The 16,423-nt window shown below is 52.1% G+C and overlaps 1 protein-coding gene across 13 annotated transcripts in view; it reads left to right on the forward strand.

Annotated features, from left to right (window-relative positions):
* The window catches only part of CAMK2B (calcium/calmodulin dependent protein kinase II beta), a 92,330-nt gene that overhangs the window by 21,017 nt on the left and 54,890 nt on the right, over window positions 1–16,423 (forward strand). For all 13 annotated transcript variants that reach the window (XM_010804378.4, XM_059885613.1, XM_010804379.4 and 10 more), the window contains exon 2: window positions 12,659–12,753. In XM_010804378.4, coding sequence (XP_010802680.1) covers window positions 12,659–12,753 — 95 coding nt within the window. The remainder of the gene's footprint in view (window positions 1–12,658; window positions 12,754–16,423) is intronic.

Consider the following 16,423-nt stretch of genomic DNA (forward strand, 5'->3'; position numbering starts at 1 on the left):
ACCATCTCCCTTCGGACGTGGTACACTTGTTACAGCTGGTGACCAGTACGGCTCAGGATGCTTTTTATAAAGCATGCAGTTAATATTAACTGAAGTCCGCAGTTGCCGTGCTCACTCTGTCGCACAGCTCTAGGGTTGACAAAGATACAATGTCGTGTGCCTGTCACTACAGCATTTCAGGTCCTCTGTGCTCCTTTGTTCATTCCCACCCCCCGACCCTCAGAGTCCCAGACAACCACTTCTTACTGTCTCTATAATGTTGTTTTTTCCAGAATGTCATGTAGTTGGAATCATACAGTATGTCCTCTTTTCAGATTGGCTTCTTTCACTTAGTAATATGTTTTTAAGATTCCCTCATGTCTTTTTCTGGCTTGATAGCTTGTTTCTTTTTAGAGAGAAATAATACTTCATTGTTAGGACATCCCAACGATGTCCATTTACCCATTCATTCTACGAAGGACGTCTTGGTTGCGTTTAAGTTTTGGCAGTTATAGCTACTATAACCATTTGTGTGCAAGCTTTTGTGTGGACGTAAGTTTTCAACTCCTTTGGACATATACCAAGGAGCATGATTGTTGGATCATATGGTAAGTGTAGGTTTCGTTTTTTGGAGACTGCCAGACTGTCTTCCAAAGTGGCTGCACTGCTTTGCATTCCCACCAGCAGTTAATGAGAGCTCCTGTTACTCTACATCCTCACCAGCATTTGGTGTTAGCAGTTTTTTGGATTTTCTACATTCTGATACATGTGTAGTGGTATCTCATTGTTGTTTTCATGTGCGTTTGATGACATATGATAAGGAGCATCTTGTCATATGATTTTTTGCCATCTGTATACCTTCTTTGGTGAGGAGTCTGTTAAAGTCTTTGGCCTATTTTTAATCAGGTTGTTTGGTTGTTTGTTTTATTATTATTGCATTTTAAGAGTTCTTGATATATTTTGTATACAAGTCTTTAATCAAATATGTGCTTTGCAAATTTGCTTAACTCATCTTTCAAAGAGCAGAAGTTTTTTATTCTAATGAAGCTTATCATATCAATTCTTTCTTTCATGGATCATGTTTTTGGTGTTTTATCTGAAAAAATCATTGCCAAACCCAAGGTCACCTAAATTTTCTCCTATGAGATCTTCTATGACTTCTGTAGTTTTGCATTTTACATTTAGGTCTGTGATCCATTTTGAGTTACTTTTTGTGAAAGGTGTGAGGTCTGTGTCTAGATTAGTTTTTTTGCATCTGGATGTTCACTAGCTCCAGTACTGTTTCAGATTGTTCAGGTTGCTATAGCCTGGCTATAGCATCCATAAACTGGGTGGCTTATAAACAACACACATTTATTTCTTACAGTTCTAGGAACTGGAAATCCAAGATCCCGGCTCTGGCGGATTCAGAGTCTGGTGAGAACTTGCTCCCTAGATGGTCATCTTTATCCTGTGTCAGAAGGGGTAGAAAGATTTATCTGGAGTCTTTTTTATAAAGCATTAGTCTTGTTAATGAGGGCTGTGCTGTCATGACCTAATCACCTCCCAGAGGCCTCACTTCCTAATACCATCCCACTGGGGTTAGGATTTCAACATATGAATTTGGTGGTGGGGGATGGGGAGGGTATGGACACAAACAAATATTCAGTCCATAGCAAACTTCATTTTTTGAAAAGACAGTCTTTTCTTCTTTGAATTGCCTTTATTTCTTTGTCAAAAATTTGTTTACTGTGTTTGTGTGGGCCTACTTCTAGGCTGTCTGTTCTGTTCCATTGATCTACTGTCTATTCTTTTACCAAATCACACTGTCTTGATTCCCATAGCTTTATAGTCTTGAAGTCGGACAGTATAAATCCTCTACATTTGTTCTTCTCTCATCAATATTATGTTGGCTATTCTGGGTATTTTGCCTTTCTGTCTGCCATACTTGATCTGAACCAAAAGGTTGAGAAGTGATTTTTGCCTCTCCATATAAACTTTAGAATTTGTTTGTCAATAGCCATAAAATAACTTCCTGCAATTCTGGTTAGGATTACATTGAATCTATAGATCAACTTGGAAAGAACAGACATTCTGACATCAATCTTCCTTTTCATGAACATGGGATATCTCTCCTTTCATTTACTTCTTTTATTTCATTCATCAGTATAGTACATATTTTGTAGAGTTATACCCAAGTATTTTATTTTTTGGTGATAATGTGAATAATATTGCATTTTTTATTTCAAATTCACCTACTTTCTCACCAAAACTATGATATTAGTTGAAGATTTTTTTGATAAATGCTTGTGGTAGACTGAACTGTGTGTCCTCCCAAATTCATAGGTTGAAGCCCTACCCTCTACATGGCTGTATTTGGAGATAGGTTCTTTAGGAGATAATTAAGGTTAAAAGAGGTCATAATGATGGGGCTCTAATCTGATAGGATTGGTGTATTATAATGAAACAATCTCAGATATGCAGATGATACCACCCTAATAGCAGAAGACAAAGAGGAACTAAAGACCCTCCTGATGAGGGTGAAAGAAGAGAATGAAAAAGCTGGCTTAAAACTCAACATTCAAAAAACTAAGATTATGGCATCCAATCCCATCACTTTATGGCAAATAGAAGGGGAAAAAGTAGAAGCAGTGACAGATTTTATTTTTCTGGACTCCAAAATCACTGTGGGCAATGACTGCAGCCATAAAAATAAAAAACGTTTGCTCCTTGGAAGAAAAGCCATGACAAACCTAGATAGCATATTAAAAAGCAAAGATGTAACTTTGTTGACAAAGGTATGTATAGTCAAAGCTATAGTTTTTCTAGTAGTCATGTATAGATGTGCGAGTGGGACCATAAAGAAGGCTGAGCACCAAAGAGTTGATGCTTTCAAACTGTGGTGCTGGAGAAGACTCTTGAGAGTCCCTTGGACTGCAAGGAGATCCAACCAGTCCATCCTAAAGGAAATCAACCCTGAATATTTGTTGTCAGGACTGATGCTGAAACTCCAATACTTTGACCTCCTGATGCAAAGAGCCAATTCATTGGAAAAGACCCTGATGCTGGGAAGGATTGTAGGCAAAAGGAGAAGAGGGTGGCAGAGGATGAGATGGTTAGATAGCATTGCGGACTCAGTGGACATGAATTTGAGCAAACTCCAGGAGATAGTGAAGGACAGGGAAGCCTGGCATTCTGTAGTCCATGGAGTCATAAAGAGTCAGACACAACTCAGTGACTCAACAACAACAAATGTAGAGTTTAGTGGTATTGAGTCTCTTCACAGCGTTGTATAACCATCACCAGTACCCATTTTCAGAACTTTTTCATTACCCCAAACAATAACTCTGTACCCGTTCAGTAATCTCAGTGCTGCCCACTGCCTTCAGACCCTACCACGTTCCCTGGGCTGGTGCCCACCCTCTTGTTTCCACTGGCTTTGCCACCTTGAGTCCTCCTGGAAGCTTCTCAAGGATGTCTATACGTGGTGGAACTGGGCCCTGAGGACCCCGGCTATGGCAGGGGTGGTGGTGGGTGGGTCTGGGCAGTATTGAGGGTGACAGAGTGAAGTGTGAGGCCTGAGGGTTTAAGAGGAATGCAGTGTCATGGACACGTGTCAAAGTTGAGTTATACTCATCTGTGTGGGACTCATAAACTTGATGTGACTGTATAGCCTAACGATGATGACATTAATGCCTAAGAAACATGAAAGGGTTACCCTTCGTGGTCATTTGCATCTAAACCTCCTTAGGCTGTAGGGTGCACCTTGTCATAAGCCTTCTGTGGTCAGGACACAGCACCTTCTCTGCTCATGGAGTGTTCCATCTGCTCTCAGCATTGTCAGAAATGTGAAGAAAACGTCCTCTCTGAAGTGACATTCCTGGCTCATCCACCTGAAACTCCACTCCCCAGGGTGTCCGGGAGGAGGGCCGTGGGGGGGCCCTCGATGCCCGTGTGGTTGGAGAGGGGGCATCCGCAGGGAGGGGTGGCCACTGTAGCCTGGGTGCTCTGTTCAGAGGGGCAGAGAGAAAAGGAGGCCTCGCGTGGGTTTTCTCCATCTGAGATGCGCCCACAGACTGCAGGGGCAGCACTGCTGTTCTCGTGTGTGGGCCGGCGTCCTCAGGGGGCGTTTCTGTCCAACTCTCGGCTGCAGCTGCAGACTGGAAGACCTCCCTGCCCTACCCTCTCTTGGCCCTCTTGAGATTTCTTTGGATAAAGATTGCTCTGATCAAAGAAGTTAGAGAAAGGCTGCACTTCACACTCACTAGTGGGAAATTCACAGCGCAGAAGTCCTGCAACAGAAAAGAAGGGGAGGAAGGAAGGGAGGGAGGGAGGAAGACACTGTTTAACGTACTGGTTTCTAAACGTATTTGCCCACAGAGCCCCCTTTGTACCTTATATCTGTTAGTATCCTGTGGAATTAATATTTGAGGATGGTAATTTGGGACATGTTTGCCTGGTACACACAGGGGCAGACTCCGACTCCCTAAGGCAGAATGGAGGGTCAGCATGTGCTGTGGGTTGAACTGTGTCTTCTTAAAATTCAGATGTGGAGTCCTAACCCCAGTATCTGAGAATATGACCTTATTTGGAAATAAGGTGGTTGTAGATATAATTAGTTATGGTGAAGTGGATGATGGGCCTTCATCCAGTACGACTGTGCCTTATTTTTTATTTATTTATTTTGGCTGTGCTGGGTCTTCATGGCTTCATGGGCTATTCTCTAGTTACGATGCATGGGCTTCTTGTTGCTGTGGCTTCTCTTGTTGTGGAGCATGGGCTCTAGGGAGTGCAGGCTTCAGTAATTACAGCACGTGGGCTCAGCAGTTGCGGTTCTCGGGTTCCAGAGCACAGGCTCAGTAGTTGTGGTTCTGCGGTTCCAGAGCACAGGCTCAGCAGTTGCGGTTCTCGGGTTCCAGAGCACAGGCTCAGTAGTTGTGGTTCTCCGGTTCCAGAGCACAGGCTCAGCAGTTGCGGTTCTCCGGTTCCAGAGCACAGGCTCAGCAGTTGTGGTTCTCGGGTTCCAGAGCACAGGGTCAGTAGTTGTGGTGCTCAGCTACTCAGCTGAACTCAGTTGCTCCGCAGCATGTGGAATCTTCCTGGATCAGGAATCGAACCTGTGTCTCCTGCATTGGCAGGCAGATTCTTTACCACTAGGGAAGCCCCACCCCCACTTTCTGTGTGTCCTTATAAAAAGGGGAAATTTGGGCACAGGGAGACCCACAGGGAGAATGCCATATGAACATGAAGGTGGAGATGGGGGTGATGCTTCTGCAAGCCCAGGATCCCCCGTGAAGCCCCAGAAGCTGACGAGAGGCCTAGAGCAGTCTCCCACAGCCTCAGAAGGAACTGACCCTGCCAGCACCTTGGCCTTGGACTTCTGGCCTCCTAACTGAGATCATAATCTGGGGTTTCCGCTGCCCAGCCTGTGTACCATGCTGTGGTGACCCCAGTTCACCAGCACTGCACGGATGACTTATGACTTGAGTTTCTAGCCCAAGCTCAGAGGTCGGGGCCGAGGAGCTGCCGGGATCCCAGAGAAGGACCTTGGAAAGGCCAGGGATGGACAGCGGGGCAGTGGCAAGAGCTGGCATTTTCATCGCTGGTGTGGTTGTAAATCACCCAGCGATTGTGCCTCTGGAAATCAACTCTACAGAAATAACCGAGATGTTTACGGCAGGCATTTACGAGAAGGGAAATTGGAAACATCCCAAATGCCTGCCAATCGAGGAAGTGCTTGGCTATCCGTGGAAGGAATGTTCTCTACTATGAAGATGACACATATATGATCTAGGTCAGGGAATGGGAACTGTGTGTGAAGTGATGTTAAATATAAAAGGCCAAACACGAAGCCGGAACTCACCCGCTGATAAAAGGCACGCTGGGAGGCCACAGAGACCACAGTGATTTGGGTGTTCACAAACAAAATTAAATGTTGTCTAGCATCGATTTCTGGTTTGGCTACTTCAGGTCCTGTTTCTGAAACCCAGGATGTTCTGGGTTCAGGGCAGGAGGGCGACATGGTTCCCTGAGCTCCATGGGCCGTCGACGATGGACAGCCCTCATGGGCCTGCGGCCTGGACATTACCCCTGTACTGGGCCCCCCTGCCCCTGCCCAGCACGGCACACATTTGCCCAAGTCCTGTCAGAGCCAACACGCTCTCCTCATCTGCCCAACCCTGAGGCCAGGGAGCCAGGGAGGGTCACATACCCCCCTGGTGCCCACCAGTACAGCAGTATGTAACGGCCAGTTGGTACTGTTACAGTGCCGTTTGCAGGGTGGGGAAGTAGTAAGAGGAAGAAGCAGAATATAAACAGCAAGAGATTCCTGAGTGTTGGTGAGGAAAGCCTTCCTGTGGCGTAGACCTCACCGAGACACATCAGAGCATCGTGGGACTCTAGCAATGGGTTCTGAAAGTGGAGGCGGCTTCAACTCGCTCTATTGAAACCACCTTGGTTACTCCGTTTTCTACCTCGAGCATGGATCCTGTTTTTAAAATTATTATTATAAGCAGGAAAAAGCCCCCACAACAATTTCATGTACAAGTCCCTATTTTCTACCAAATTGCTTAGGTCCAGATTACAAATATAAACGGACCTCCCCCGTCATTTTAATCAAAGGTAGAAAAAATTTTTTTTGCTACCACACAAATAAGCAGCAGCTTGATTTAGTTGAAATCCACAAATCCAGGCAAGCGGAGGGCCTGGTGTGGTGAGTGAGCGCGTCTGCTGGGCTGTCCAGCCTCCCCACCTGAGCCCTAGCCCAGACCCTTCTGAGCTGAGCCCACTGGGGCGGCCCAGGCTGGGTGCTCAGGCTGCTTTAAAAGAACATCCGCTTGTTAATATACATGGGAAATAAAACTGTTGGGCCAGCCGAGTGCATCTGCCGCCTGCTTAGCTCATTCCAGAAAGATCTTTTGTGGATCTGCCTGGGAAGTCGGGGGGCCAGGATGGCGGTTTTCACTGAGAGGATATCCCAGCCTCTCACTTGTGTGGAAGCCTTTACAAAACAGAACAACAAGGGTTTGGCTCTTTTGCTCAGCACTTCTGGCTGTTTTTGGCCCTACAATTTAAGAAACCCATGGACTGGTCCACATGTGATGTGGGCCCTTGGCTCTGGCTGGTTGTCAAGAATTCCTGCTCCCGAGCATCCAAGTTAGCAGAGTGCGGATGGGGATTTCCCAGGTTGTTTAGCCACCAGGTGTGTCTACAACAGGGCCGTGTCAGCCCTGTTGGCAGCCAGGCCAGTACCTGCAAGGCCAGGACAGGGCAGAGAGCCAGAGTCAGGTGCAGGGGCCCCGTCCTCCAATGGACCACAGGGATGGGGGTGGTGGAGAGAGGAAATGCTGCACCCCTCGAATGTGCCCCAGAAAGGAGGCAGTGGAAGTGCTGAGCGGCCGTGGAGAAGCAGAAGCAGGGGTTCCCCGGTTACATGAGTCTGATGCCTGCTCTGCGCCAGGGCCTCCACACATCCTGCATGAGGAAGCCCCATGCCCAGGATGCAGGGTCCCGAAGTGACGTCCATCGTCAGCACTTCCCTGTTCTGCAGCCCCACTGTGGGGACAGGGCAAGACCAGACCCTCCTGCCAATCAGCCTCTCCCACCAACACCAGCTCAGCTCAGTGGGCAGAAGGTAGGCTGGTCCACTGGGCTTGGCCAGCAGAGCAGGGAGGAGGCAGGTCCCCAAAGCAAGTGCCATGGGGACAGCAGGTAATCCATGTCAAGGGCAAGTTCCAGGTGGCAGCAGGTGGTCAGGCATGGGGGAAGCTAAGAGCCCTGCAGGTGGAAACCCGGTCTGTACCCTGCCCCCAAGGGCCAGTGGGCTGTCTGTATCCAGGTGAAAGGCAGGGTCAGGGGCATACCCTCAGGTTGGACAGGAGGAATGAGAGAGTAAATGGGGCTGGGAGCCACTTGCTGGCTTGCTGCTTCTGCCCAGTGTGCAGGAGAGTGACCCTCAAGTGCCACCATGGGCTGGCATGGCCTCAGCAGTGCTGGGCACCCACGTGCAGCTGACCAGACCCCAGGCAGCTTCGGGGTTCATTCCCCCACCCCCACCCCCCTGTCCCCTGGCCAGCCTCTCTGCTGTTGTGGTTCCTCAGTAGACGTTCTATAAATGGCTTTATGAAAAAGTGTTTTCTGTCTTTTATTAGCTTTACTTGATTCTTAAGAGTCCCCACTTGGTGCCCAGGAGGCTCCTGATCTGATCACATTCTTCAAATAACTTTAAACCTGAGTGCAGCAGCAGGTGCCCCACCGGGCATCGCATGGTGACCTCGAGGTTCAGGGGACCCCCCACCACGCCTTCTCCCTGAACTTCACCCACACCCAGACCCCCACCTTTCTGGCTTCTCCCCCACAAGCTGTGCCCCAAGTGGCTTTTCCAACCCTGCAGCTGGCCGCCACCTGCCGTGCCATTCACGGACGACTGGAGCATCAGGCAGCCTATCCAGACGCAGTCCAGGGACCTGTTGCCCCACCGCCTGCCTGGTCTGTGCCCTGCATCTGCATCCCAGACCCCCTGTGGGCAGGGTGGGGTTCTGCTAGGCTCCTGGTACATCGGTGGCCCTCTGCTTTGATCAAGGGCCCCATGGCCTCAGCCCCGCAGGAGTCATTCTCCACCTACAGGCGCTCCCCACCCTCCCACAGACACTCGTTCACCCCACCAGACGCCCCCTCCCCATTCAGGGAGGGCTTGGGCGCTCACCCTCCCCTGCTGGCCTGTTCCCTAGAGTCTGACCCCTCCCAGTCTCTCCCTGTCTTCCCAGAAGGCTGCCCCTTCTTGTCCCACAGGCCCACTCACTTCCACTCATGGTGCTTGGAGGTCAGTCCTTACTCTCTCATCACAGTCTGGACCCTCTGCCTGTCCCCAGCATCTTGATTGTCTGTGGAGAGCCACAGTGGAGGGCCAGAAACAGATAAGTTATTATAATAGAGTGGGCACAGTGAGCCGAGACATGTAGAGTACAGTGTCTGGAGAAGACCGAGCTGACTTCCTGTGGCAACTGGGGAGGATTTCCAAGAGGAGGTATTGAACTGGGTCTTGAAGGATGCATAGAAGTTTGCCTGGCGGCAGCAGGGTTATACTTTAGGATACAGCTCTGGGTTCTTGTCCCTGTCAATGTCTCAGTAATTCTAAGTTTCAGGTGGGTAGATGCTGCAGATTTCGAGGGAGAATGGCGCTGGTGCTCGCCTGACTGTTGTCTGTGATGTTCGAGATGTTGGGGGCCTGGCCCGTGGTCCTCACTGCACTTGCTTCTTAGCATCACCTCTTCTGGGGAGCCTGCTTGTGATCCACATCAAGCAACTGGCAGAGCCACTGGAAAGGGCGTGGATGCCTGGGGAGGGGGCAGAAGGAGACTGGAAATGGTGGTGGCCGAGAAGCTGGCTTCAAGGATGGGAGAGGGGAGGTGGGGGAGACTGGCTTAAGGAGTGATGGTCATCGGGGGCCAAACTGCTTCTCTGTGCCCTCACTTCAGGTAGTTAAGCCATGGAGAGTCCTCTAGCTTGTCAGCTTTGTCAGGCACCTGACCAAGCTTTCAGGGAAACTTCCATGGGTCTTGAGCTGGAAGACTGAGCTCCGAGGGCTCCCTAGGGTCCCGGCTGCTCCTCCCTGCTCCAGGCACAGCCTCAGCTGGCCCAGGTCCTCCCTCAGAGTTAATGGGCACTGGGGTGCAGGTTTGGGTGACGAGGAAGACCAGGGTGGGGTGACCAGACTTGGGGGAGGGTAGGGCATCTCTTTCTAGAAGCTTTTTTCAAGCTGGGTCACAGGAGCAAGAGAAACCCTACCCCATAGGGGCTTTCAGAGGTGCCCCTCTCCCAGGAGGCAGGACTCTGGGAGAGAAAGACCTGCGTCCAAGAGCAGTCTGTTCTCCAGCCTGAGTGCCACCTATAAGGTCCGTTATTGAGCGCTTGCTGGATGCCGGGAGCTTGCCTGCCACGTTCCTGGTTCCTCCAGAGACTGGCTCCTGCCTGCCTGGCCCTGCCCTCATCTCAGACCCTTGCCATCACTCACCCAGAGCCCCCTGCAGAAGAGACAGTGGAGTCTGACCCGGAAGGACATGGGGCAGCAGGGCAGCTTGTCTGGGATGGTCCATCTGGCTGTTCCTCTTGTTCACTTTAGGCACATCCTGCCGTGTACCCGGGAGGATTCCCGGCTCACTGTCCCTTGGTCCTGTACTTACCCTGTCTGGACAGCAGCAGGTGGACAGGCCCTGTAGGCCTCTCCCCACTCCAGGGACGAGCTCACCTTTGGGCCCCATGGTGCCTCACCCGGCGCCCACCAGGCTTGTGAGCAGCCCTCTGGCTGTTTGGAACTTCCAACATCAGTGGGGATTGGATTCTGGCACTGGAAGCCCTGACTATTCCATGGAGGCCTGTGAGCCGGTGCTTGGGTGTCCGTGCCCTTTGGGAGCCAGAGCATAAGGGTGGCAGCTCAGCCCTGTACACCTGATACCTTCCACTCTCCTGGGCAGGAAGTGGATGGGAGACCAGGGATAGGCCGGGCTGGTGAGGAGGAGACCAAAGCAGCCTCAGGCAGACAGCCACCTGGGGCCTGGCTCAGCCTTTGCAGTGGCCCCGTGAGCTTTTGCTGCTCCTTGGGTGGGTGGGGAAACAGGCTCAGAGGGTGCAGCCAGGAAGAGACAGCAGGGTTCAAACCCAGACCTGCTTGAAGCCTCAACACGCTGTCTCCCAAGTTCTGACTTTGAAGAAGCAAAAATATAGCTCTAAGCACACCTATTGATCATAAAGACCTGGGATGTTAAGAAAATGTTCAGTTAGATCTAGTGTAATATTTACTTTTTTCCCAAGGAAGTGAATAGTCCATCTTAATGAAGTTTTTTTATTATTATTATTATTCTTATTGCTATTTTTTAAAGGTGAGTTAGACTTAAAAAAATTCATATATTTAGTTTTGACTGTGCTGAGTGTTCATTGTGGTGTGCGGGCTTCTCACTGCGGTGGCTTCTCTTGTTGCAGAGCATGGGCTCTAGGGCATGAGGGCTTCAGTAGTTGTGGCTCCTGGGCTCTAGAGCACAGGCTCAATAGTTGTGGCACGCAGGCTTAGTTTCTCTGTGGCACGTGGGAGCTTCCCAGACCAGAGATTGAACCTGCACCCCCTGTGTTGGAAGGGCAGAATCCTAACCACTGGACCGCCAGGGAAGGCCCCCAAGTTTTATCCCAAAAAGGATTATAGCAGAAATGTGTTCTCTATTTAAGACGTTGCTTTCCCATCACCTGGAGCCGGGGCTAAAGCAGCTGGTGGGCTTCTCAGGCTCTGTGGGCAGCAGGGGCGGGGAGTGCTGGGTTCCAATGGGGGCTGTGCCTGCAGGGCCTCTGGGGAGGGAAGACAGAGAAGGGGCCTGTGGTCAGGGGTGTCCCCCGCCCCACTGGTTCATGTGTTCAGCCTTTGTGCCCACCTCCCGTGGCAGCCTCCAGTCTGGACCCTTCCCCAGACGTTTCCTGTTCTGGCTTTGTCTCATACCTGCTGGGTCTAATGTTCTTCGAAAATGATCTCAAATCAAATTAAACCAACGGTGGTGACAAGTCGAATACCGTGGAGGATCTTCTGATGGACCCCAGGCTCCCTCTGGCCTGTGCTCCCCGCCGGCCCCAGGACCCTCATGGGCCTGCTCTCGGGGCTCTGGCTTGCTCTGCCACCTCCTGCACACCATCCTCCTCTCAAGGGTCATTGTTTGGGGAGTCACATACAGAACCTCTCAATGACCTCGGCAGTGGTCACCCCGCCTTTCAGGTTTCCTTCTCCCAGCCCTCCAGGCTGGTCTCTGCTCCTCTCAGAAGCATTGATGCTGTGGGCGGGTAAATGTCTCCTCCGCTGTGGGACTGGCTGCCTCTGCTGTGTAGTGGCGGTGGAGGATCTGGAGGAGGGACCTTCACCTCCAGCTTTGCAGCGTAATTATGTGATGCTTCTCCCTCCCTCCAGAACCTTCAGCGAGTCCCCACAGGCTGCACCTCCCTATTCCACTGTCTGGAGCTGGGCCAGCGTTCATTGCTCTGGGAGGACCCTGGGTCTCGAGGACTTGGCATAGAGTGAAGGACGGTGCTCACTGAGAGGCCCCCAGACAGGCCCTCAGTCCTGCTGGTCCGCGAGGATGCCGAGGCCAGGGGTCTCATAGGAGCTGAGTGTGCCAGTCAACTGGGATCTGCGAGCTGCTGGGAAAGAGGCCCCTGTGGGGCTGGCACGAAGGGTGGTGCCAGGAGGCTGGAAGTCTTTTGGGGAGGGGTGCCCCTTCCTCAGGGCTTCCTTGGTGGCTCAGATGGTAAAGAATCTGCCTATAATGCAGGAGACCCTGGTTTGATCCCTGGGTCAGGAAGATCCCCTGGAAAAGGGAATGGATACCCACTCCAGTATTCTTGGGGCTTCCCTGGTGGCTCAGATGGTAAAGAATCTGCTTGCAGTGTGGGAGACCTGGGTTTGATCCCTGTGTTGGAAAGGTCCCCTGGAGAAAGAGAATGACTTACCACTCCAGTATTCTTGCCTGGAGAATTTCACAGATTGAGAAGTTTGGCAGGCTATAGCCCATGGGGTCACAAAGAGTCAGACATGACTGAGCAACTAACATTGACACCAGCTAACACACCCCTTCCTCATACAGATCTCTGCCCGAGGCCGGGCATCATGACTGAATGCTGGGTGTTCACTGGGGGGATTAATTGCCTCTGTTTCCTTGTTTCTCCCCAGGGGGGCTTTTTCTGTGGTCCGTCGCTGTGTCAAGCTCTGCACCGGCCATGAGTACGCGGCCAAGATCATCAACACCAAGAAGCTGTCAGCCAGAGGTAGGGAGGGAATGGCTGTGTTGGCCGGTGGGAGCCGGGGGCAGGGGGAGCCTGTGCTGGGGGACGGGGAGTGGCCTGTGGCTTCTGGGCGACACAATCGGAGCGGGATTCGTGGCTGCAGTGGGGTGTGAACAGGGCTCGTGGCTGCGCAGGGCTGGGAGCAAGAGGCACCCACACACCCTCACACGTGGAATTGCACTCTTGCTCTCGTTTAGGGACTGTGGAACCCCCGTCTCTTCTCCCCAGGGCTGGAGGGGAGAGCCATGCAACCAGGTGGCTGATGTGGTCAGATAGTAACATCTGCCCAAGAACATGGGCCAGAGGAGGATGTAGGGACCTGAAGACTTTGGATGCTTGAGGGGCCACCTGAATGGCATGTTTCCTGACTTGGACCCTGCCAGTCTTCTGGACCCAGGGATGCACATGGGGACTCATCTGACTGTCCTGGGAGGGCTGGTGGCGGGTGCCTGCAGGGATGGATGTGATGCTGGCCACGAGCTGGCCCTGGGCATGTGGCCTCACCCCATCTGGCACTTTCCAGGCCCTTGCTGGGGGACAGCCTGTTCTGGACAGACAGACAGACCCCTGATCCAGTGGTGTTCCATGTGGTGGGGGTGGGGCAAGATGTGGGGGGAGGGGATGACATGCGGTGAGTGAGTGTGACAAGGCCATGGTGGAGGTGCCTCCCCGAGCAGGTGAATTCAGAGCACAGAGGTGAGGGGACAAAGGCGGGGAACCAGGGAAGGAGTCTGGTGGGACCTGCCACCCCCCAGTGCTGTGGGGATCCCACGGATCTCTAACTGAGGATTAGACAAGAGGGGCCGGATGAGCCCTGGGCAGACAGTGCTGAGTTAAGCCCTCTCCCACCTCCTCCCATGCACACCCACAACCCTGGTTAGCATCCAGACACAAATCTAATTGAGAGGCTCCTTCTCCTCCAAGAGGCCCTGACTGTCGGCAGTCCTGGCCCACATCCCGCCCTGCGGTTGGTGCAGAGAACGCCTCCGTCTGTGGGGTCTGCAGCTTCTAGCCCAGCAGCCTGCGGGGGCGAGCGGCTGAGCCTGCTGTGTGGTTTGCTGAGCCGTGTGTGGGTGTTTGGGTGCCTGCTGTGTACCAGGCCTTCGGGGCTGAGTGCTTCCAGGGGCAGGCGCTACGGTCCCAGCCCATTTGAGAGGCTGGTTGTGCACCAGTGGGGTCAGTCCTGCGTCCTCATTTTTGCTGCTGATGCTAGGAGGGGACGGGTGACACAGGGCACTGTGGAGACAGGAGGTCTTGGAGCCAGTGCAGCCCTGGGGCGTGTGTGGTAGGAAGGCTCAGATCCTGCAGCTAGACTGATAACAGCAATAACACGAAGGCTAATATTTACCCAGCGTTTGCTGTGTGTACTGTACTGCCAAATGCAGGGCTGCTTCTGGGTTCCCTGACACTGGGTGGGCGGCACTGGTCGGATACCGTTGTCACACGTGTTTGGGAGCTGTGTCTGCACACGTTGAGTTTCTAAAGTAGGAGGAGCACTCTGCTTCATTCCCTAGGCTTGTGCCAGGCCACAGGAGGCGAGAGAGCCCACCTTCAGGTGCCCCCTGGACTGTTGAGGGAGACCTTCACTCATTCGCCAGCTTTACCCAGCACCTCCCACGTGCCTGGCACTGAGGACAGGGTGATGAGCAAACACATCCAAACAAACCACTCCAGCCCCATCTTCCGGGTGGGAGCCCAGGGAAGAGCACAGGAGATTGGATGGGTCTTGAAGGATGAATAGGAGTTTGTGAGGCTCAAGCAGAAAACCACTTGAGTATGAGTATGTTTCCATGGAATCCGGCAGCTCCTTTCAAGTATATTCACATTGCACTGTTTATACCCTTAAAGTGAAAGTGTTAGTCGCTGAATCTTGTCCGACTCTTTGCGACCCCATGGACTGTAGCCTGCCAGGCTCCTCTGTCCACGGGATTTTCCAGGCAAGAACACTGGAGTGGGTTGCCATTTCCTACTCCAAGGGATCTTCCCAACCCAGGGATTGAACCTGGGTCTCCTGCATTGCAAGCAGATTCTTTACTGAGGATCAAGAGCAGTGGAAGTCTGAAATTCCCTCATGTTCCACAATTACCGCCTGCTCTTTCTTTTGCCCCCTCAGCAGCAGCCCTGCTGCCCGCTTCCTGACAGCCAGCCGGCTCTCTGCCCTTGAGTCCCAGAGGCTGGGCCAAAGAGATCCTGGCTCACAGCACCATTGTGGGGCTGTGCAGACCTGGGGCTCCGTCAGCCCTTCTTCCGGCCTCAGTGTCCCAGCCGGACACAGCTCGGGTTGGGTGGTGGGAGGCAGGGCAGCTAGCCAGGGCTGGTCTGGAATTGGAGCAGCCAGCTCTCGCCTGCTGTCACGTCTCCTCAGGAGCACTTCCCCTGTGAAGACACTCCCTGCTTTGCCTCCACGCTTGGGCCCTTGCATTGCTCAGGTCTGTGAAGGTCTTGGGCATTCCTCCCACCCTGTTAAACTCATTATCATGAAAAATTTCAACCACCCCCAAATATAGATAAAATGATAGAATGAGCCCCCAGCTTCAACACAGCAGTTTTCAACACTCGGGCAATTTTGTTTCACCTGTAACCCTCCCCATGCTCCACCTCCACTCACGTATCTTGCGGCAGATCCCAGACTACCCGTCGTTTTACCACAGTGATCAGCATGTTTCTCTAATGGAAAAGGATTCTAAAACCAACCAGCCACCTCCCTGTACAGGGACCCAAGGGTCTTCTGATCCTCCCCAGCCCCTTTTCAAGCTGAATGGGCATCTGGAGGGGTAAGAGGAGAGGGTCTTGGACCCCTGACCCTCATCTGCATGCTGCGTGTGGGCCAGCAATGGGGTTTGGCTGATGGGTTTGGTGTGGTTGCTACGTGGCCTTGGCCACATGGTCCTGACTGCCTCAGTGTGTGACCTTGGCCGTGTTACTTAGCCACCCTGTACCTCAGTTTTCTCAGTTGTAAAATAGGGATAAATCTAATCGCTACCCCAGAGGGGCATTGTGAGAGAGAGAGGAGTGAGGTACTTTGGAGTCAGCCTAGCACAGTGCTGCCCGAACACCCTTTGGTTTCTTTCGTGTTTCTTGCCAGACTATCCTGCCCAGCCTGCAGGCTCTAGGACTCCTCCTCCAGGAAGCCTCCCTGGCTCCTCCCAACCAGCTTAGAAACCCAGAAGCCCAAAAGCAGTCACTTTACAAATTTTTCCATTGATCATTTGCTCCTTGAGGGCAAATGCAGAAGTTCATCTCTGCACCTTCCCAGCTCCCAACCCAGAGGCTGGGAAAACACATGTATGAACATCCCACCCTCTTCTTACTACCCTTTGAGGGCTGGCTACATAAACCCAAAGTTCTCACCTGGCCTGAAACTCTGCCTTTGGCCCTGTCTTCTCTCTCTGTCCCAGCAGCTCTGGTCAGGCACTGGCTTCTTCTGGTTCTATATACCCCAGGGCCTTTGCACATGCCTTCTCTGAGGCTCAGACAGTAAAGAATCTGCCTGCAATGCAGGATACCCAGGTTTGATACCCGGGTCAGGAAGATCCCCTGGAGAAGGGCATGGCAACCAACTCCATTATTCTTGCCTGGGAAATTCCATGGACAGAGGAGCTTGGCAGGCTACAGTCCACGCAGTGGCAAAGACTTGGACACAACTGAATGA

This window comes from Bos taurus, chromosome 4, assembly GCF_002263795.3.
Source record: "Bos taurus isolate L1 Dominette 01449 registration number 42190680 breed Hereford chromosome 4, ARS-UCD2.0, whole genome shotgun sequence".
In the NCBI taxonomy this organism is placed as follows: Eukaryota; Metazoa; Chordata; class Mammalia; order Artiodactyla; family Bovidae; genus Bos; species Bos taurus.